This window comes from Ornithorhynchus anatinus, chromosome 1, assembly GCF_004115215.2.
Source record: "Ornithorhynchus anatinus isolate Pmale09 chromosome 1, mOrnAna1.pri.v4, whole genome shotgun sequence".
NCBI lineage: Eukaryota > Metazoa > Chordata > Mammalia > Monotremata > Ornithorhynchidae > Ornithorhynchus > Ornithorhynchus anatinus.
The window spans coordinates 24,737,741-24,760,772 of NC_041728.1; the positions used below are offsets into that span (position 1 = coordinate 24,737,741).

The following is a 23,032-nucleotide window of genomic DNA, read 5'->3' on the forward strand; positions in this document are numbered from 1 at the left end:
TTAATGTACGTGAGGCCTTTCACTGCCCCCTCCGCTCTGAGCTCTGACTGACATTTTCCAAATGAGAATTCCTAAAAAAAAGTCATAAGACCCCCTTATTAGTAGTATTGGTAGTAGTCATTCATTTACTCAATTCATTCAGTCGTATTTATTGAGTGCTTACTCTGTGCAGAGCACTGTACTAAGCTCTTGGGAGAGTACAGTGTAACAATAAACAGACACATTCCCTGCCAAAAATAAATATAGTAATAGTATAGTAATAGAATAGCATGTAGTGAATGCCCACTTGATGTGGTAGACTCTATCAGGTGCTTGGGAAGTACTCAAAGCCAAGTAACACATTCCCTGCTCACAAGAAGTTATGGTCTGATGGGGGAAGATGAGCAAAAAGCAGGCATGTATACATGAGAACTGAGGTATTAGAGATTATATTAATGCCTGTCTCCCTCTCTAAACAGTAAGCTTGTGGCGTGCAGGGAACATGCCTACTGACACTGTTGTCTTGTACTCTCCCAAATACTTAATACAGTGCTTTGCCCACACTAAGTACTCAGTAAATACTATTGATGAAGGTATAAATAAGTTCATAGGTGATACACAGACTCTGTTCTCCATATATTGTGTGTTAAAGTCAAAGACGTTTTAAAGAGGGCACCGAAGCTGGAGAGGTGGAGAGGGGGCAGAAGACAAAGAGATGCCCAGTAGTTCATCCTGGCTAAATCCTGACTGTCCCAAAGAGAGCCGAACCACCCATAAATTCCCTTGAGTTAGGGAGGTTGTTCCAGACCTGGACATAGGATTAGCAGGGGGTCAGGATTGTTGAAAGCGAGGTCTGATGAAAAAGTGCTCTGGGGAGGAGCAGAGGCAGGGAGCCTGACCAGAGCTGCCTTAGAACCTTGAAACCAACGACTGGAGAGCCAGAGCGTGTTGACGTGGATGGTGTTTGGCCATAAACACAGAAATAAACAACTCTCACTTATCTGCAGTAGAGGGGATGATCCAAAGGGAGCTAACAATTCCCCAGATTCTCCAGACCCTTAACTTTAGCCACTACCTTCTCTCATTCAAACCTACACTCAATTCTCCCTTAATGTTCTGCCCTAAGAGACCGTCCCCAATGAAGTCGTCTTTTCCCCAGCTCTTTTTCCCGTCTTCGTCATCTGTGTGCTCAGATCTGTAACCTTTGGGCATTTGGTATTTGTCCCACTCTCAGCCTCACAGCATTTATGTATATATGTATAAATATTTTATATTAATGTCTGCCTCCCCCTCTAAACTGTAAGCTGATTGTATTATACTCACCTAAGGGCTTAGTACAGTGGGCACACAGTAAACACTCAATAATTACCATTGATTGGTTGACCGTGTGTGTTTTCACTATACATTAGATAGTTATTGTTCTTAAGTGCTTACTCTATGCTAAGCATTGGAGTGGATACAAGATAATCAGATACAGTCTCCCACCCAGGGGTCATAGTCTAATAGGGAGGAAGAAAGGTATTTTATCCCCATTTTATAGATGAGGGAACAGGAACAGAGAAATAAAGTGACTTGCCTGAAATTACAAAGCAAACGAGGGGCAGAGCTGGGATTAGAACCCAGAATTCCTAGTTCCCAGCTTCCCCTTGGCTATAAGGTGCATGGCTAGAGGACTGCATGGGAGTTAGGGACTGTTCTTCCTGCCATGCCAGCCTGCTTGGAGAGAATGAGACCCAATGTCAGTAGAAATGGTGCTGCTTGTGTGCACATGAGCATGTAAGTTTGTGTGTGCACACACACGAGCATGTGCATGGCATCAGACACTATGAGTACTAAGTATTATCATCGAGTTTTTCTAAATATGGGGCTTTGCCAAAATGCCATCCTGTGTTGTAGGAGAACTGAGTGTGCTTAGCCAGCAAGTAAAGTAAAATGTACTGGTTTGTTTTCATTTCCACTTCCTTCCTTCCCTTACTCCCCCCTGAAGGAAACACTAAAAGCAGTGAGAAGGAAGAAAAGGAGGAGTAAGGGGTCTGGGAAACCCCCAGTCCAAATAATCTGCCTCTGAGCAGCCCAGGGTTTATCCCCAGTCAGCTCTCCCAGTTCTTGCTGCCTTCCAGTCCCTCCTCTTTCCCTTCATCAGTCAATCAGTAGGACTTTTTGAGCGGCTTCTAGGTAGAGAACACTGTAGAAAGCCCATGGAATAGTACCATAGAAGTGAGAGACACAATCCCTACCCTCCAGGGATTTACAGTCTACCAGGGAAAACTGGCACAAAGTTATTTTCAGAGAGAAAGGAAAGGAAAAACGGATCCGTAAATAGATAAGTGCTTAAACAAGTGATTAGAAGCAGCGTGGCCTAATGATAGAGAATGGGCCTGGGAGTCAAAAGCATCTGGGTTCCAATCCTGATTCTGCCACTTGTCTGCTATGTCACCTCGGGCAGGTCACTTCACTTCTCTGTGCCTCAGTTACCTCATCTTTAAAATGGGGATTAAGACTGTGAGTCCCAAGTGGGATAGGGACTTTGTCTGACCTGATTTGCCTTTGTTTCCCCCAGTGCTTGGGAAGCAGTGCCTGGCACATAGTAAACATTTCAATACCACAATTATTAAATAAGGGGGCATTTGGCAGGAGCCTGTGTGCATAATTGGTGCAGGAGGCTGAGGTGGTAAAAGGGCAGAATATGACCTGGGGTGAAGAGCGACTAATCAAGGAAGGCCTCCTGGAAGAGGTGTGATTTTTGACAAGGGCCTTAGGCCTGACCTGATTCTCCATGTCCTCACGTTGTTGATCGAATCCATTTTGTGTTGGGCAGATTCGTGGGGATGAAGTTCAAGTCGGTCACGTTTAAAGATTCCATTTTTAAGAGCTGCTCCTTTGAGGATGTCACGTCTTTGAACACCTATTTCAGGAACTGCACCTTTATAGACACCCTTTTCGACAACACAGGTACGTCTCTGTGGAGAGCCCTCTCGGGGGAATTGTCTGAACACCGGAGTGCAGAGCGCTGAACTGAGTGTACTGTACTCAACACCAGAAGACAAAGATATGGCTTACAATCCGATGGGGAGGGGGATTGGTCTTACAAACCCAAGTTCGCCCTCAAGAGAGCAGGAGAGAGAAGCTGTCTTGTCTCAGTGAGGACAGGCGGTTGTCTGAAGAGGTGGGGAAATGTGGGGCCATTTCCAACCAAGAAAACCTGCAGCCGAATGCGGTGCCGAGATGTTATTTCATCATCACCGAGATTACCGCAGACCAGCAGGACTAATTCCTCTTCTGCGTAGCCTGCATCCTCCGGCCAAACCATCCTGCCACCACTGTAGAGGACTGGCCCAGCAGGAGGCTGAGGGAGCAGGCCACCCTGGCGGAAATGTTAGCGCTCACCATCGCCTGCATCGCACTGCACCCCTCAGGCGGCGATAAGGGAGGAAACACACCCCGGAAGGCCCCTCCAAATCGAGTTAGTAGTTCAGTCGTGTTTATTGAGCCCTTATTGTGTGCAGAGCACTGTACAAAGGTCTTGGGAGAGTACAATATAACAATAAATAGACGCATTCCCTGCCCACAGCAAACTTAAAATCTAGAGGGGAAGACAAGACATTAATGTAATAAATAGTTCATCCGTGTAAGGACACAGGTCAGTGGGTCACCTGTTTGCGGAGATCTGAGGCCAGTGGACCTAGCTGCCTATGGGCAGGTCTCAGCCGAGACTACCGGAGTCTCGTCATAGCTCTGATTATTGTCCCTCAATGAGATGGGCTGTGGAATCCCACAGAGGGAAGCTAAACGGTCCCAGCTCTGTGTGGGGGTAATCGGGAAGATCATATTCCCAGCACTCCCACTTCCTGTAAAATGGAGATAATGCCGACTCTACCGTTAACTCAGTCTTAGAAGTGCTTCTGTAATGCTCGCTACCTAGATAAAGGTAAATGGAGGGAATAGCAAAAGGGAGAAGAAAAATGAATCAGACGAGCAGTGACTAGCTGTAGTAAATGAGGGAACCGTCATCATTTTTCTTAGTCCCTGGTGTGTTTTTATAAAATGGTGTCTCCCCTATTGTGAATATTATCATAGCCACCTTCTCCCCTGTCTCCATAGATTTTGAGTCATACAAATTCGTGGACAGCGAGTTTAAAGACTGCTTATTCATGCACAACAGAACTGGATGTCAGATTACCTTCGATGATGACTACAGTGCCTATTGGATTTATTTTGTTAATTTCCTGGGGACGTTGGCTGTGTTGCCAGGGAACATTGTGTCTGCACTTCTGATGGACAGGATAGGGCGCTTGACAATGCTAGGTATGCCTTTCCCTTTATTTTGTAGAAATGAAAGAACTGCTCTCCCAATCCGGATAACTCTGTGTTTTCTCTTTGGGGATTTGCAGCCTCTGAGGAGAGAAGCAATCCTTCCCCCACACCTTTCATGGGTCCTTAAAATTCTAATGAAAAGAGTGTCTCATTCCATGAATTCATTATCAGATTGAGAAACCAGTGACAGGTGCCTAATCTGTCTTTGTCCTTGGAAATAAAGGCATTGTTTATTGTGTTCATTTCAGGGTTTGAACCTTAGCTGGGAAGGCAGGAAATTGTTTCATATTGGGCAGCAAGGTGGTAGACCAGTTAAAGATAGAACTGGCCTCCCTTTGGCACTGGTTTGGTGTATAATGTCCATTTTAACCAGTTATTTTTGGACAGTACCATGCTCTGTTAAACCCCATGCTCTGTGAACCTTGCCACTGCTGAGACGCTGGATAACGTTACCTTTTTCTTGGGTTCCTGCTTAGGTGGTTCCATGGTGCTCTCTGGGATTAGCTGTTTCTTCCTGTGGTTTGGCACCAGTGAATCCATGATGATAGGCATGTTGTGTCTGTACAATGGGCTGACCATTTCAGCGTGGAACTCTCTCGACGTGGTCACCGTGGAACTCTACCCCACGGACCGAAGGTACGAGGAGTCTCCGGGGAGGGTGGGGAGCGGGGCATATCAGTTACGTATCTGTAAAATGGGGATTAAGACTGTGAGCCCCCTGTGGGACACAGATTTGCTCATATCTACCAACCTGATTTGCTCATAGCTACCCCTACGCTTAGTACTGTGCCTGGCACATAGTAAGGGCTTAACAAATACCTCAATTAACATTATCATTACTACTCTCAGGCTGCCACTTTCCCCACATAAAAAGGGGAACGGAAAAGGTCTGGCCTAGTAACTTTTTGGCTCTCAGACCTAAGGAAGAGGGGTCATGGAGTTGGCAGCTCAGGGAGAAGCAGCATGGCCTAGAAGATGGAGCACTGGCCTGGAAGTCAGAAGGACCTGGGTTCTAACTGTGGTTCTGCCTCTTGCCTGCTGTGTGACCTTGGGCAATTCACTTAACTTCTCTGTGCCTCAGTTACCTCATCTGTAAAATGAGGATTAAGACTGCGAGCCCCGTGTGGGACAGGGACTGTGTCCAACTTGATTATCTTGTATCTACCCTAGTACTTAATACCCATAACAGATAGCATTTTTTTTAAAAAATGACCAGGTCTAGAGATTAGCTGGGGAAGTTCATTGAGAGAAAGAGTCTGTTTGCTATGTGGAGTCCATTTTGAGGCAGCAGCCCCTGAAAGTCAACTGCATCTTTTGGGAAAGACTTATGGTGCAGAACACATGTTTGGGCAGTGAACCAATCCCAAGAGGATCAGTATACCATTTGGCAGGTGGCTCGAAAATACTTTTCCTGATTTTCTTTTCTTCTTGGAGGGAAGACCAGGTCGGTACTGTTGAACTCTCCTGTTATAGTCTTGTTCTTCCTGCTCCTATTTGCACATACTTTATGTCTGTATGCCTCACCTCTTGGCAAGTTCATGGAGCACAGGGAACACATATCTGGCTCTGGCTTTTTTGTACTCTCCCAAGTGCTTAGTGCAGCACGTTATATTCACTAAGTACCTTTGAAGATGGTGATGATGGAAGGTTCATTCAGAGAGAAGCAGCTTTGGCTACTGGAAAGAGCAAGGGCCTGGGAGTCAGAAGACCTGGATTTTAATCCTGGCTTTGCCAACTGCTTGCTGGGAGACCTTGGGCAACTAACTTTAACTTCTCTGACCCTCAGTTGCCTCATCTGTAAAGTGGGGATTCCAAGCCTTTTTCCCCCTCTTACTTAGACTCTGAGCCCCATATGGGACAGGGACTATGTCCAATCTGATTGACTTGTATCTACTTGGAACAGTACTTGACACATAGTAAACACTTAAAAAATATCAGTATTATAATTGTTATTACAAGGATCAATCAAGTTTTGACTGAGCACATACTATGTAGAGCCTTGTTCTAAGCACTATACAAGCTACTCAGGAGCTTGCAATTGGAAATGATTGTTCCTCTGACCCCGAGATGGAGGTATCGACATCCACAGCCTCCTGGATGGGGGGGCTCCAAAGATGGGGGCCTTTGGGTGGGTCAAGCTGAATGGCTCCCCTGAAGAAGTGGAAATGCTGGCTCCCTATATCTCATACAGGGGACTTGGGCCAAGACCAGAGGTTTCTTTTCGGGGGGTGTGAATGGCTCTTCAACCATTCTGACAGCCTTGAATGGAATCAGCCTTAACCTTGGTGGGAAATAAGGCTATGTTGCATTGTACCTGGCACTGTCCCAGGGCAGAAGGTCAGGGAGCTTGGGTCCAGAGGCTGCCACTTTAATGGTCCTTGACCTCTATCCCTGTCCGCTCTGCTATTAATAATTATTGTAGTTCTTAAGTACTTACTGTGTCCAGTCCCGAGATAGATACAACATAATCAGATCAAACTCTACCCATGTCCCACACAAGGCTTACAATTTTAAGAGGTAGGAAAAACTGGTGTCTTATCTCCCTTTTACAGATAAGGAAATGGAGGCTCAAAGAGATTAGGTGACTTGACCAAGGTCACACAGGAGGCCAGTGTCAGAGTTGGAATTGGAATTTGGGTCTTTTGACTCCCAGCCCCATGATCTTTCCACCAAGCCACACTGCCTGCCTCGGTGCACATTATTAAAGGCAACGAGAAAGCCGATTTTTGTCATTCACCACCATGGGGCCTTCAGATCTGTTATAGGCTTGTGTGTGTGCATGGATGTGTGTAGGTGCATATTTAACAGACTGATTCAGTGCCTATCAAGTCCTAACTGAGCTGTATCTTTCCAGCCTCCCATATCACTGCCAAATTTGTATTCATAACTTAGTAGAAACTGAATCAGGAGTCGGGGTAGGGATGCAGCTCCTATTATGGCCCTTGACAAGGTGCTGGATCCCCACCCGCATAATTGCACGCTGCCCAGTGGACCCTGCTGGAGTGCAGCTGGTGCAGTAAAATCAGTTCCTTCACATAGACTGTAGGTCCTGAGGTCTCAGGACTGAGGCCTGGCCATCATCCCTGCTAGAGATTCCACCATCCTTGGCATGCTAAGCCAGAAAGTGTAGTGTTGAATCCCGGCCAGGGGCCTGAAATGGTCAAACGTTGTAACCTAAAGGCCGTGGAAAAACCTTTATTAATCCCAAATCTCATCGACGCCGTAGGAAATTAAATTGTCACAGCTAAGTGCAACCACTAAGAGGTTTGCAGCTGTGACACGTAAATGCTCAGGGGCCCAGACTTGCCAGTAGGTCAGGGACTGAGCCTGCTGTAGTAGTGAGAATTTAAGTGCCTATTGTGTGAAGAGCACCAGCATTTGGTGCAAAGCAAGTGCAGGACAAACATCATTCTTATTACTACTATCATTGTTCAACCGGATCATTTATGAACGTGGCAGCTGCTGTCAAAAGTGCAGGGGAGTAGCTGTTCCCTCTCATCTTGGTTTGGCAGTCCTCGTATTTCTCTTCCAAATGGTGATTTGCTGCCGCCACCTTGTGGTCCCAGAGAGCCCAGGATCTGGACTCATAGTGGTTTGCTGCCCAGGGTAAAAGTAAATCCAGAAATAATAATAATAATGTTAAGCGCTTACTATGTGCCGAGCACTGTTCTAAGCGCTGGGGTAGACATAGGGGAATCAGATTGTCCCAGGTGGGGCTCACAGTCTTAATCCCCATTTTACAGTTGAGGGAACTGAGGCACAGAGAAGTTAAGTGACTTGCCCACAGTCACACAGCCGACAAGTGGCAGACCTGGGATTCGAACTCATGAGCCCTGACTCCAAAGCCCATGCTCTTTCCACTGAGCCACGGAAATACAACCGGTGGGATACAACCGCTCCTCCTCTGGCCAGGAGTTCACACCTATGGGCCTACATACTGTGCCGATGGAATCCTGGCCCTTGTCCTGAGAGGCACAGATTCCGCTTGACCGCCTCTCCCTCCCCTCAGCCTGACCTCAAGAGTCGGCCCCCAAGCTAGCATTCATGTTTTTCTCTGCTCACCCACCCCACTTCTCTCTCCCTCCCTGCAGTCCTCTCTGTTTAAGCGTCTGCTCAGGTTGAGACGTGATCTCAGAGAGGATTTGAATGGAGCCACGCTGATCGGCCACATCTGCCGCGCCAGCCAGCCCTGGCCGCAGCTGCGGTCAGACAGATCCAGCTGGGAAATATTCCCCACATTACAGCATTGAGCACCTGTGGAGAGTTAACCCTTTGCACTCTACCCCTCATTCACCCTTCCCACGTCCCCCCACCTCCCCCACAGTGTTCTAGGGAACGTGGTTCTCACCTATTTCCCCCCTCCCTCCCTCCCTGATGCAGTACCTGCAAAACCAGGGATGAGGAAATCTAGGCCTCCTTGATGTGGACTTCACTGTTCCCTTTGCTGGCCCTTGTCACATTCAGCTCCCTCACTTTTTAGCCTCTCTTTGGATTGGTTGTTGACACACACATTCACTGTCATTGTTCCCTGTCACAAAGGTGTCTGCTGCTGTTGAGGTTTCAAAGCTGTAGTGTTCCATAACCACTGATGGTCCCAACACCTATCACACAGTGTGTGCCACTGAGAGAGGATGTGGATGGCTCAGTGCCGAACATCCCCACTGTTCCAAAAAAAACAACAATTCCAATGCGTGTCTTGCTGTCTTGTCCTGTCCGCTCTCCTCCCAACTTAAATGAAAGACCTAGGAAGCAGAGACAGCTCCAGACTGATCCCTTATGGAAAGAGAGGTAGCAGTGCCAACTGACAAAATCAGTCTAGCAAAAGCCGTCAATCCATCTGTCTGTCATTTGGATGATAGATCCTTTCCATAGTTCAGACCCGGGTTCGTTTGCTGCAGATTCTTGATCCTCGAGTTGAACAGGCCTTAAAGGAACCCTGAATATCAGCTGGCCAGCATGGACAGCGGCCAACGTAGGGACCACCAAGTCCATTTTTCCCTCTGGCTCCCTCTCCCGCAGCCACACGGGCAGAAAAATGGAAGCCACAGAATCAGAGGTGCTGGAGACACTGCGACACAGTTGGCTGTGACAGAGTGACCGAGGGCTGCGGCAGGGAAGGCTGGGCCTCTCTGAGTAGCCTGTGTGCTGTGACCGAGCGCTGCCGCAGCCCCTCTCAGTGCACCAGCAGAACCAGCAGGCCCCTGCCCCTGCCCAGATGCAGAGAATTAATGAGGTGGGAAATAGAGGGAGTGGTTCTAATGGGAAAGTGGGTTCCTCCAAGCCACAGAATGGGCTTTTGTCCTCAGGGATTTTCTGCTTAAAGCAAACTGATTATGGCCAAACGCAAAGAGGATGTTTAATAGACAGGTTCAGTAGAAAGAAGAGGCTCAGTGCCTTTTGTTGTTTTAATTTTGGGCCAATTTATTAACTGAAGAAACAGTGGAAAGTCATTATGTGTTGTATCATGGCGGAGCCACGTGGTAGGAGTGTGTGGGATTAGAACAGTGCTCCAGTGCTTAGAACAGTGCTTGGCGTGCAGTAAGTGCTTAACAAATGCCATCATTATTATTATGTTGATTGATTTGTTCCCTAGCTGCCCTGCAGAAAAGAACACACATCAATCAATCACTTGATAAGTGGTATTTATTGAGCACCTGCTAAGTGCTTAGCACTTGGGGGAGTATAACGTAAGTAAGACATGGGTTCCCTGGTCTCAAGGAACTTACAGCCTGATGGGGCACAGAAAAAAAAATCACAGATTGTGGGCCCCTCAAGACTGTAAGCTTGTTGTGGGCAGGGACTGTGTCTACCAACTCTGTTGTAGGGCACTCTTCCAAGTGCTTAGTACAGTGCTCTGGACATAGCAAGTGCTCAATGAATACCATTGATTGACAAATAGATAAGGATAAATCAATCAATTGTATTTATTGAACATTTATGGTGTGCAGAGCACTGTATTAAGCGCTTGGGAGAATACATTATAACTATATTATTATACATTATACAACTACATTGCTATACATTACAACATTATTATTATAAGAGTTAGTAGATATGGTCCCTGCCCACAACAAGCGTACAGTATATAGGATGCCAGTGTGCCAACTGCCAGGTTACAATAGGAAACACTACATCTCAGGTTTCAAATCGGATACGTAACCAAGTCAAAACTGGAGAAATCATCTGGCTAGGTAAAGTCACTGAATAAATAATTGAATGGACAAATAAATATATAGTTAAATATTCCAATAAATAAAAGTATATGTAAATGCTAAAGGAGGTTATGTGGGCATGATGCAGCTGGGGTGTTTTTAATAATTGTGGAAGGCTTAGAATGACTTGAGGATTGGTATTGCTATGGTCTGGAAAATTTGCAGTGGTGTGGCTGGAGGGTGGGGGTTCAGGCTGAGTAAGGGGTCTAGGCCGGGAAAGCCCAATCTTCCAAGTGCAAGACCCAGTTGTACTTCCCAAGTCTTAGTATAGTGCTCTGCGCACAGTAAGTGCTCAATAAATATGACTGAGTGAATGAATGACCCTAAATTGATCCCTAGGTGGTGCACATCTGATGCCCCTCTAGTCACTCTTCCTGGGGGAATGACTTTTTAATGTTACTTAGAACTTGTATAGAGCCTTAATTTTCCAAAGCATTTTCTCCTCAGTTGTCGAACTGTATTCTCACTACAGCCCTGAGAGGGTGAGAGAAGCAAATATTATCTTCCCCTTTCTACTGATGTGGATATAGAGGCCCACGAGAGTTTTAGTGATTTACCCAAGATCGTCGAGCAAGCCAGTGGCAGCACTGGAATTAGAACCCAGGTCTCTTGATTCCCAGACCTTTGCTGTTTCTACTAGGCCATGCTATCTCTCTCTGTTTATGACTGTGCTATATGCCAAGGACCCAGAAGATAACCGTGCGCCCTAAAAAATATATCTTCCCTTCAAGTAAGGGGAAGAGGCTGCAAGCTGTAGAACTTGTGCATAAAATACGACCCTTTGAAGCTTTAAACACCTTCTGCAGTCCCCACCTTGTGGATTTGTACATTCCAAGCGCTTAGTACAGTGCTCTGCACATAGTAAGCGCTCAATAAATACTATTGAATGAATGAATGGATGAAAGTAAGATGTCAGAGAATTGAAGGTTTGGTCACTTTTCCAAGGTGACCCCAAAACCCCTCCCGAACATGGTGTGGGTGAGTCTCTGGGCCCAGCCTATCCAGCTAGAGTTTCCAACTAATCAGGAAGTCGGGAATGTGCTGGACCAGCCTAAGGAGAGGTACAATATCTCCAAACCAGGCTGTCACTCTTATGACAGCCACTTTCTCTGCTGGTGAAGCCAGACTAGGCCACTTTGATAGCGAACCCAGCAGAGACTCACCAGCCGAGGCAGGTGTCTGCTGCTATGGAGGTGTCAGAGGCCCTTGTTGTTCAGTGACCACAGATCACCCCCCTTTCTCCCTACAAGTTGTCTCACAGTGCTTGCCGGTGGTCATAGGGGGACCAACTGAGAGTGAGGGTGGTTCAGCACAAACCACTACTACTGCAAAAGCAGCTTATTAGATTGTACACTCCTCAAGGGCAGGGACTGGATCTGTTACTCAGTTGTATTTTCTCAGATGCTCTGTACAGTGCGCAAGGCACACTTAAGCCCTTCTGACAGTAAAACATGGCATTCTGCTCTTCATCATTAGTGTCTGGATAACACTCTCCCTAAATAGACCATAGCCATTCATGACTATTTTATGGGCACAGTGTGCACGTGTGCAAGACACTTTCTCTGAGACCCTCCCACCCATGGATACAGGCACACAATTGCGCGGCCCAGTGGTAAAGCAGCCATGGATTCCCTGTCATGGCCATTCTATGGGTTTTCATGCCCGATCCCCTGACTAGGTCCTGCCCTTGATGGATAGCTCAGTTAAGTTGGCCAGGCTTGGAAGGTGTTCTTGCCATTAGAGATTTAACCAGAGAAAACTCCCCCTCCCCCCTCGCTTCTCCAGAATATAAAGAGGAGCTGTGTTTTCACTGCCAGGCAATATTGTACTCTCTGGGATCTTGTATGATGAAACCTATTCAGGGGTTCATAGAGCTAGGTTAGAAACTCATTCCGGATTTTGCTGTAAAAGGGCCCCAATATGAGGGTCCTGAGAAGAGCCCTCTGGGTGAAATTCCCGTAGCTTGGACCAGCTTCTGAAGATGAGTGTAGTTGTTTTCCTTTTAATCATTCCTGGTGCCCCAAATGTGGAATCCACATTATTTCATTCTCTAATTCCCTTCTGTATGAACTCACTCCATCCCTTTTTATCGTAGATGTTCAGTGTTATTAATCTCACCTTAGAGCACCAGAAGCAAGCCCTGTCATTGGCTTTGAGGTGAAGCTGCAACCCCACATGCTTTGTAGTAGTAGAAGGAGTAAAATGTATTAAGTACTTACTTTGTGCTGCTGACTTGAGTTATTTTGGAAAGAAATACCTAAACCTCTAATTCTGTGGGACACCTGAAAAATTTCCCCAAAATATTTCTCTTCATAGGCTGCTATGTTTAAGCAGATTGTATCTGGAAGCCTTTGTATAAAATGTGAGGTACAGCCTTATTCTTTGAGGTACACATTTGAGAAAACAATAATAGAAAGTCCTAATTGTCTGCTTGTACTGGGCAATTAAGAAATTTGGTTGAATAAATTAACTTTGTTCAGAGCCAAAGGACCTGGGTTCTAATCCCAGCCCTGCCAATTGCTTGCTGTGTGACTTTGGGTAAGACACTTAACTTCTCTGTTCCTCAGCTTCCTCAACCGTAAAATGGGGCTGCAATACCTGATCTCTCACCTACGTAGACTGTGAGTCCCATGTGGGGCAGGGACTTTGCCCGATCTGATTAACTTGTATGTCCTCCAATGCTTGACACTTAATAAACACTTAACAAATGCCATAATAATAATAAGCCTACCTTTATAAGCGTACTAATCAGTCAGGCAGTCCATGGTAGTTTTTGAGTGCCTAACTGTATGGAGAGTACACTACTAAGTGCCTGGGAGAGTATAATAATTATTATTATTATTATTATGGTATTTGTTAAGCACTTACTCAGTGCCAAGCACTGTTCTAAGCGCTGGGGTAGATACAAGGTAATCAAGTTGTCCCACTTGGGGCTCTCACTTTTAATCCCCATTTTGCAGATGAGGTTAACTGAGGCACAGCAAAGTTAAGTGACTTGCCCGAGGTCACACAGCAGACAAGTGGCAGAGCCGGGATTAGAACAGAAAGGAAATCTGTGGTCCTTGGCCTAAAAGACATTAACTGAAGCAGCATGGCATAGTGAAGAGGGCACGAGCCTGGGAGTCAGAAGGTCATGGGTTCTAATGGTGGTTCTGCCACCTGTCTGTTCTATGACCTTGGGCAGGTCACTTCACTTTTCTGTGCCTCACTGACCTCATCCGTAAAAATGGGGATTGAGACTGTGAGCCCCATGTATCTCGTATCTACCCTCGTGCTTAGTATGGTGCCTGGAACATAGTAAGCACTTAGTTACCACAGATGTAAGTATCTGTGGGGGAGACAGGCAGCACAAATGGGGTTTAATATAGTGGCATATTCCAGTACCTGATACTGCATTTTTGTATTCAACTTCCCTATTCTTACTTCAGAAATTCCCATTATAAGAAAGAGGAGTCACCTGGAGAGAAAGAAAATGGATCTGCTCTGTTAGGACTACAATGTGCAGAGGCTGTTCGTATGCCTTTTCTCCTGATTTCGTTTGAGATATGCTGGTGTTCAGCTTGGTCACTGGTCCCCTCCCACCCCTGAGAAACTATAACTGGGTGGAGCTGTCAAATGACTCAAGGAAGTACCCACCCTCATCACCCTTGTCCCCAAAGGGCAGCATTTATTCAGTAACTCTGGCCAGTGCCTTGATAGAGGAGAAGCTGCATGAGAGTCCAGGGGTGTGGGGGTTTTGTGGCACAGAGGGCTCATAAACCATATTAGAGTGGCAGGTTGTATGCATTCCCAGCAACTGGGCCCCAACCAGCCAGCAGGGCTGAAGTGGCCCAGCTTCCAGGACAGGAGTGTCCCAGGGCCTCATCACCACCAGTAGTGATTGGAACGTCATGCTGGCTGCTGGCTGTTTCCTGCATCACAGAAGGCACCTGGGGAGGATGAGTTTGGGTGTGAACCACAGGATGGCCACGGAAGGCCATATGCCTTCAAGAGGTTCCCCTCATGACAAACTCCTCCTGGCCGTATCATAAAGCAGATCCATTTCCTCCGACTCTGCATCAAATTCTATCCAGACAGATAGGACTCTTTGGAAAAATGCTGCCCAGTCCCCAATCCTTAATGCTCAGTGACCACACAAGTTAAGTTTTAGGTCAGAAAACTTCTGGTTCCCATGATGTCTTTGTCCTCATCTGTTATATTTTTCTTGGATCCTCATTTGACGTGGACAAAGCAGAATCTTTTTAACTGTCAAACTGATTAAATGATTTAAAACTATTTATTTGTTTCTCTCCTGGTGCATACATTTTGGGGGTAGTAGAAAGCTGATTATCCAAACTAATTCAGTGGTATCCATTGAGCTCCTACAGTCAATCAATCATATTATATGATTGATTACTATATGCAGAGCACCATACTAAGTACTTGGAGTCAGTAGACACATTCCGCTTCCACAATGAGCTTACAATCTAGAGACTGTTCAGAGTACTATATTAAGCTCCAAGGAGACTTGTCCTTGCCCACAAAGAGCTTACCTTGTAATGAGAACGACAGGCTGACACAAATTTTCTTTCAATAGTGGGAGCAAGAGAGAAATTAAAGCTACTCTTGGTTGTAGCAGGAAAATGGGATGAAGAGATAGGTGGAAAAAAATACGTAAGGAGACCACAACAATGTAAACCTAAGTGCTGAGAGTGGCTGTTGGATTGCCACAAACTCATCACAGCTGGGGCCAGTCAGGGAATCAATTGTCTAGTTATCAAGGTAGCCATCTAATTTTATTTGATGGTCTAAGCTGCAATTTCTTTGTACTACTCTTGGTTTTCACACAATTTGTGTTTTTTCTATGAGCTTTGGGGAACTGGGGAACATTCTCCTGACAGCACCTGACTGGATTGAACATAGTTGTGATGTCAGAGGAAATAACATCCACACTGGTGGTCGGTCAAGACGCACGCACTCCCATCGTGAGTTTTTCATAATGCAGAACTCAGTGAGGACGCAACCCCTGTGTTATTGAGTGTATGGATTCATTTAAAACCAAAGGCAGGCTCTGTTTGGATAAACTGGTTGGGTCAGATAACGGGTTTCTGGCCACCGGCCTTCCTCTCTCTGCATGTACTTGCCTTGGACTTGGGGGGAATCTTGGACTTCACTCTGTGTTTGTTTCCTATTTCAGGGCAACGGGCTTTGGCTTTTTGAATTCACTATGCAAGGCAGCGGCGGTCCTGGGAAATTTAATATTTGGTTCTCTCGTTGGGATCACCAAAGCCATCCCCATCCTGCTAGCCTCTACGGTACTTGTCTGCGGAGGACTGGTGGGACTTCGGCTGCCTGATACGAGAACCCAGGTTCTGATGTAACCGGAGAAAGCCATTTGACCCGCCCTGTTCCTCCTCTTAAGTGTCAAAGTTCTCTGGACTGAACTGTGCAAAGGCTTCCGATTCTCCACACCTAGAAAAGAGGTCAGATAGCAGCTCTCCAACGGACGGTCCCCTCTTTCCATTCCAAACTATTTTTCACTCATCTATCTCATCTGTTATGTCTTTCTGAATCGTGAAGCTACCTACCTCCTAGAGCCTTTGAAGAAGTAAACACCCACCCCCAAAAGGCCCCAATTGAGGTGCCGAGTGAGGGCAGGCAGAGCTGCGGGGGGCAGAGGGGGGCAGGGACAAGCTGTGAGGGCACTCATTGACACATTTCACATTCAACAGGAAATGGAGGTTGGCGGGCTGCTGTCTCAGGGTAGAGAAGAAATTCTGCTTTTCAAACCGAGGGATGCTTCCTGTTTTCTGAGAAAAGGGCAGCCGGCTGCTTTGCCCTTCAAAGGAAAGCGGAGGTGAACCAAAGAATTTGGGGCAGAAAGGGGGTGTCCGATCCCATTAGGACAGCTCAAGGGTCCCTCTCCTAGGGCACCGGGGCAGCGGGTAAGCAGGGATGAACTAATGGGGGAAATGTATTTATAACCCTGAAGAATTGGTGGGAGTTATAACTTGGCCCGGTTGAAGTTGGTAATTTCTCAACGGTTGTAAGTTTGCAGGGGAACATGCTGTCTTGATTTACTCTATGTGCGGTTGCCCCAGGCCACACAGGAAACAACACCTCCGGAGCCACCTGCTCCCCCAGCCGTTCCTTTAGTCTCTGTCCATTCAGCAATCACCTCAGACAATCAGTTTGCTCATGCAAACATGCATCAGTGTGGCAGGAGAACGCAAACCCACCTCATCCATTCCCACCCGCAAGTGAGGCTGCCATGGACTTCAACCATGCCATGGGTGCCTCAGCAGCCCTGCCCCTCCCTGCCCCTGCCCATGCCCATGCCTTGGGTAAACTTCCCCCTTTACCATGAGGAAGGAAATTTGCCCCAAATCAGGATAGAGAGGACACCTTGCTCCAGGACCTGGCAGCCAGAGATGATCCCCAGATCTCGAGCAGTCAGTCAATCCACAGTCTGTATTGAGTGGCTGCTCTGTGCAGAGGAGTTGAGCATACAAAAGAATTAATAAGACCAATCTCTTGGCTCCTGCCTGGAGTCGGGCTTTTCAAGATTGACCCAGGAAGAAGGCCACCCCTCCGCCCCTGGGCATCTCACCCCGGCCTTGCCTGGAAATCGTACCCAGTTTTCTGTGAAATCTGTGGTCTCAGAGCAAACTTGGTGTGATGATTAGCAGCAAGCAGGAAATCCAGCCATCTGCGCCACGCCCCCACAACCAGTTGAGAGCTACACCGTAAAGACTATTAGTGCCGTTCTTTTCGAGACACACACATATTTCCTGGGGCCCGGACCCCGAGCCCATCATGAGCAAGGTCCAGCCACAGACTGGTTATGGCTAAAGATCCTCCCTGCCCAATCTCCCAAAGTCCTCACAGGCAGAGATGCTTCAGCCTTTACAGGAACAGCCCTGAGACCCTCACCCAGTTATCCCTCTGTTTCTCTGGACGATGCTGAATCCAAAGCCCATCCAAGTTTGGCTTCTGGCGGAAGTGCAGCCCCAACACACTGCCCTGAGGGCATCAGTCAAACCCTGGAGCCCCCAAGATTGGAAAGGGCTGGATAGCAGTCAGCTCCCAGGGAGAGAAAGGTCCAGGACTTAGAGGAACTTTAGGTGAGAAAAGATGGGAGAATGAAAGACAAAAAATGGAAGTGGTCATGATTTTCCCTTCCCACCAACCTTTGGGGGCTAAGCCACGTGACCCATTCGTTCAGTTGTATTTATTCAGTGCTTACTGTGCAGACCTCTGTACTAAGCACTTGGAAGAGTACAACACAATAATCAACAGACACATTTCCTGCTCACACGAGCTTACAGTCTAGACCCATTGGTGAGATAGCCAAGAGAGACCCTCTGCCTGTCGTTTGTCATTCTCTCACTCCCCACTCCTCTCCACAGCTGTCTTTCTTCTGAAGAAGGCATATCTGGGTGCCCTTGTGGGGTGTGGGTAAATGCCTCTTTCAGGAATGAGAATCATGGAAGTGAAAAGCAGGGAATGTTGCGGGGAGATTGTTGTAACTCCAGTTACAAAGGGGAGACCCTGAATGGACCTGTGTAGTAGAAATTCACACCCCCTTTTCTGAAGCGTTAGACTGGACTCCCGCCCTAGCCCGTGCAGGTGCTGCATGAACCTTAAACGTTGGGATCACAGTACCTGTGCCGAGCATGTGCAGACCCATAGCAAGTGGATTTTGAAGGGTTTCGAAGTTTCGTGGATGGCCACCAGCTCTAGCCACTAAAGCTCCTAGCTTCACTGTGCCGGTCTATTGCTGTGATTCCCAGCAGAGTCCTAGGGTAGCAGACCAGCCCAGAAAATACCCTGGATCCCACTTCCCTTTGCTTTGATGCTGAAGTAGTCTCTTAGTTTAATTATGGTACTTATTAAGAATTTACTAGGTGCCAAATACTTTACTAAGGCCTGAGGCAGGTACAGATCAGATGGGGCACAATCTTGCCTCCCGCCCCCAAAGGACTCAGAGTCTTAGGAGTAGGAAGTGTAGGTATATCCCCACTTTACAGCGATTGATTAAGTGACCCGCCGAAGATCCCGCAGCAGGCCAGAAGCAGAGCGGGTCCTGGAACTTGGGTCTCCTGACTCCTGACCTATGTTCTTTCCATTAGGCCCCACTGCTTCCCACATCTCATCCCCCATCTCATCTCCCCTGATCTCTGTGGCGATGTCATTTGGGGACATGACTCTAATCTAATCTGGTGGAATCATTTTTCCCTTAATCGGGGGTCCGTGGACGTCGGAGCCACCTCCCTCACAACTGCTTTTCTGTTCCCCAGGCCCCTTGGGCAGGAGTCAGGTGATCTTTGCGGTATGTGGCCCAGCCTGTCCAGCCTGTTCTGGGTTTGATCCCAGGCTGGAGATTAACTATAACCCGAGATACCCCAACGAGCCATGGAGTCCCTTCCTGCCGGAGGGCCCAGGAACATGGGGAGCCAGATGGGTTCTCTTGATCCAGAGGCCAGAACCCAAGGGAGAACAAGACAGGCCCAGCCACCCACAGCCAGAAGCCCTTCCTCCTGAGCCCTGTAAGGATTAGGCCAGGACTCTCCACACAGAAGCACATCGTGGGCACAGAGCAGTTATCCCAAATTCTAAGGCCTGGGCCTCTCTGGGAACCCAGGATTCTGCTTCCCTCCCCCCAGCCAGTTGGAATGGTCACAGTCCTACGGTCTTGCCCACAGGCGTTTTGGTGATTGCTGTGGCCCCATTCCATCTGGCCTGGGTGTATGCAGGGAAACGTCCATCGTTCCACCTGCCCACCTCACACAGGAGCTGTGGCCGACCGATTTCCCAAGCTCTGGGACCACCCAGTTCCAGAAATGGGACAGCCGTAGAAGAGCAATAAGGCATTTCAAGAGCTCATTCGGAAGGATGCCAGGAGTTAAACTCCAATTCTGACTCTCTGCCAATTTGGTTAGCACCTTACCCCTGCCCCGTCTCAGTGGCTCTTCCCAAGTGCATAAGCAGGACAGAGGGTAGACTGGTCACTGGGTCTTTGTGCCTGGCCCCCACCACACCTAGCCAGAGGCCATCCATGGTGATCCCCACTGGGCACAGCTCCCTTCCCCACGTCTCATCAGGGCAGTAGTTCCACCCTTAAAACCACACACACCACCCTCTCCCCTCCCCAACCCGTAGCGGAAATTTGCGTGACAGAGCGTTTATGGAGTTGCGGACCTGGAGTTTGGTTTGGGGTTGCGGTTCAGTTGTCTTTCCTGCAGGCCCAGAAGAAGAGAATTGGCGGTTTTCTGCACTTTTCCCTTTAGCCACAAGATGGCATTTAGCTGTTTCTAAGGTAGACACCTGTTCATGCCTATAAAGCAGTGAAGCCCATGCAAATTCTCCACCTGGCCTGCCCCAGCTTTGGACAAGATTTAGTCTTTGAGGATCGGTTTGGCCATCCAACCATGTTTCATCTTCTCTTCACTATCCATCCTGGGCAGGGCAAACTCAGTTCAGTCCCCGAGCCTTTAAAAGCCCCACTCGTGTCGCAGCAAGGATGGGAAATGCTGCAAAAGTTCACTTCAGGGTACTCACACACCCAGGACCAATTTTCCAGGGTTATTTCTTCAAAGCCAAGTGTGTATGTGTGTAAAATGACCCAAATGTAGAATGGCATGTTGGTTTCGGTACAGTTTGGGGAAGGCAAGCATCTGTGTCTGCTACGTGACTCTTCTGTCGGCTCGCTGTTTCTGTATATGGATCTCCAGTTGTCCTCGTAACGTTCTCGTCGTTGTCGATGTTTACCATTGTTCTGTCAGCTATCTCGGATGAACTTACGGCAGAGCCATTGCCGGGATTTCCTCCAGTTAACCTTTAACGTTCCCGAGGCCCCACCAGCTCATCAATGAATCCAACCTGGGAAACCCTAGGCTCAGCTCCAGGATGGGGGCCTGGGCACAAAAGATCCCAGACATTCCCCAGACACCTCCTGCCCCTGGGCAAGTGGCTGGCTCTTTCTCAGAGTCACTTTGAAACTTGGAAGAGAACAGTGGGATGACCAGGTTATAGAACCCAGTAACCAGAGTGACCAGTTTCTCCAGTCTGCACAGATATGTGTTGGATCTCTCCCTCTCTCTGATTTTTAATTTGACAAACTGGACTGAGGCTAATTAAGCCATGACGCATGGCAGGTGAGCATCAGCTTGGCAACAGTCCGTATCCATGTCCTGTCATTTGAGTGTGGTTAGGGAGGGAAGTTGTGTGAGGCAGTGGGAAAAGTGTTAAAATTCCATCAGTAGATCTAGGCTTGGGATCTCTTCTTGAGACTCTTAGACCAGCAATTTGAAAAGAATTGAAAAATACATGTCCGGCGCTTCTTGAAATGTCAACCTGGAAAAATGGTAACAAAAGCTAAAGCCTTTAGTACCTTCAAAAGTTAATTGTGTGAAGCCGTACGAAGGAAACATCTTCTCAACAGTTGCAAGATCATTTCTGAGACCTATAATTAAAGAAATGTGTTGGAGGGAATCTGTCTTCCCCCAGATTGTCAACTCCTCAAGGGCAGAGACCGTGTTTTCTATTTCTGCTGAGTATTCCTGAGCACCTGGTTGAGTATTTAGCACACAACAGGCACTCAGTCAGGACTCTCGATGATGGTGAGCAGTCGGTTAGGGAAGTGTTATTTTGGCTATTTCTCCTGACGTGACCACTGGGAGATTTTTCCTTCCCTGTTCTGAAACTCAGGAAAACTCTACTAGATCCTCTAGAACAGGGGACCTCTCTCTTCCGAGTAGACCCTGTCCAGCAGAGAACCATTCTCCAGCGCTCGTCTAGTGAGGGTACCAGGCCGGGTTTCTTTTATAGTGCACTGTTTAACTCCTGCTCTTTTCCAGAGAAAGAACATTGGAATGGAGCTGAATTATTTCCAAGGTTACTGATTATTGTTGAGAACATTGTGTGGGTGGGGGCTAGTGTAACTAATCTGAGTGCTGGACCCACAGCAAATGGGAATTGAGGGGTTATGAACCACTGCTGGCCAGAGAGAGATAGTAGCATTGCTATTTCTTCAGTGCTCACTGGGTAACAGTGCACTGTACGATGTCCTTGGCAAGTTCAAAGTGAAAAAGTGACATGTCCCTGCCCCCAAGAAGCTTGCACTCTACTTAGAGGCAGGGGAGGGCTGCACGCTCTTCGTAATGATGCGGGGAGGCGGTCAGAAGCCTTATCTCTCAGGTCAGTCTTTCCCCTTTTCCCAGCATTCTTCAAGAAAAAAAGCCCCACCACCAACACACACACTTTCAAATACACTATAATTCCAATCCTCACAGAGTGGCACGAAACAAGACAAGATCGAGCACTCGCCTCAAGCTCGGGTCCTAAAATTGTAATTATTCTTTATTCTCCGTGTACTGTCGCCAAAGCAGGGAGACTTGCACTTTCTCTCTAGGGTCACATCCGGTAGCCTGCAGCAAGGCTGATGGGATAGGTGAGTTTTCCTCTCCAGTTTCTCCTCAGGCTCAACCAAGCCTGACCCAGGTAGAAGGCCCCTGATCAGTGACTTCTGAAGTTCCCCCGCGTGCCAGGCTGTGGCTGGATAAGTTGTTTTCATTCCTTTCCCCTCTGCTTGTCTCGATTCCCGGGAACTTATCCATCCCCCAAGTCAGGGAAATCATAGGGAAAAGAAAATATTTTTCCTTGTCATATAGAAATCCTCAGCATTCAGAATATAGGCAGGCTTCCTCCCCCTGCCCCAGAATCATTCCGAGGTGGTCTGGTGTTATTTGTCAATGTGTATATACTGTACATAAAAAGGAACGATGACTTTTCCATTCTATTTCCATGGGAAACCCACGCTCACTGTCACACCCCCTCTTTGGCGATGAGATCTCGGCAGTGGTCCCGGGCTTGGATTTGGTTTCTGTCTCTTCTGTTCCCGTGTTTGGTTTTCTGGTCCTCGGGCTCCAGCCTCCTCCACTGTATATATGTGCCTGCATGTGTCTGCACCGATCAGTTCTCACTTTCAGATCTCTGGGTTCTTGATTCCTCATCGAGCTGGCGCAGTCGTGAACGCATCTCTCCAGTATGCTCCTCCGTGTCAGATTGCCGATTGCCAAAACGTTTGACCCAAGTGTGTTTTTACCGAGTCCCACGGGGAAGCGGTCTGTATTGTTGTGAAAGGGCATGCTTTGTGTAGGATGACTGTCTGTACAGTACAAATCTATCAAACGTGGAAGTGTGTGTAAACTTATCTGCCAGATACCTAGCATTCATGTAACAAATGCAAAGCTACTTAATGAACAGCAGATTAATAAAGGAGTATTTTTGCTCCATTATATTCAAAAAAAGGGTTGTTTCCGGCGGCGAACACACATTGGCTCAGGGGACCTGAATGGCGCCTCCTTTATTGTGTCCAGAAACTTGGCTAAATCTTTGGCCAGCTCAATCGATCAATCAGTCAAAGGTAGTGTTAACTCACGTATTGTTATCTGACTCCCATTCTGTTTCAGTTCAGTGGCATCATAGCTGAGGGACAGCATGCTGTCTGCTCTCCTAGGACATAGCAGTTGCATCTCACAGAACCT

At 47.5% G+C, this 23,032-nt stretch overlaps 1 protein-coding gene and 1 long non-coding RNA gene across 3 annotated transcripts in view; one reads left to right on the top strand and one right to left on the bottom strand.

Moving 5' to 3' along the window:
• SV2C (synaptic vesicle glycoprotein 2C) overlaps positions 1 to 22,795 on the top strand; it is a 115,535-nt gene extending 92,740 nt beyond the window's left edge. For both annotated transcript variants that reach the window (XM_029066913.2, XM_001512640.4), the window contains 4 exons: positions 2,798 to 2,931; positions 4,081 to 4,284; positions 4,770 to 4,929; positions 15,682 to 22,795. In XM_029066913.2, coding sequence (XP_028922746.1) covers positions 2,798 to 2,931; positions 4,081 to 4,284; positions 4,770 to 4,929; positions 15,682 to 15,865 — 682 coding nt within the window. In that variant the 3' untranslated portion in view covers positions 15,866 to 22,795. The remainder of the gene's footprint in view (positions 1 to 2,797; positions 2,932 to 4,080; positions 4,285 to 4,769; positions 4,930 to 15,681) is intronic.
• Positions 7,703 to 8,828, bottom strand: LOC103166519. Its single transcript, XR_484883.2, has 2 exons — positions 8,677 to 8,828; positions 7,703 to 7,890 (listed from the first exon to the last, which is right to left on the bottom strand). It is a non-coding gene; the product is annotated as an uncharacterized LOC103166519 (long non-coding RNA).
• Positions 22,796 to 23,032: the final 237 nt, after the last annotated feature.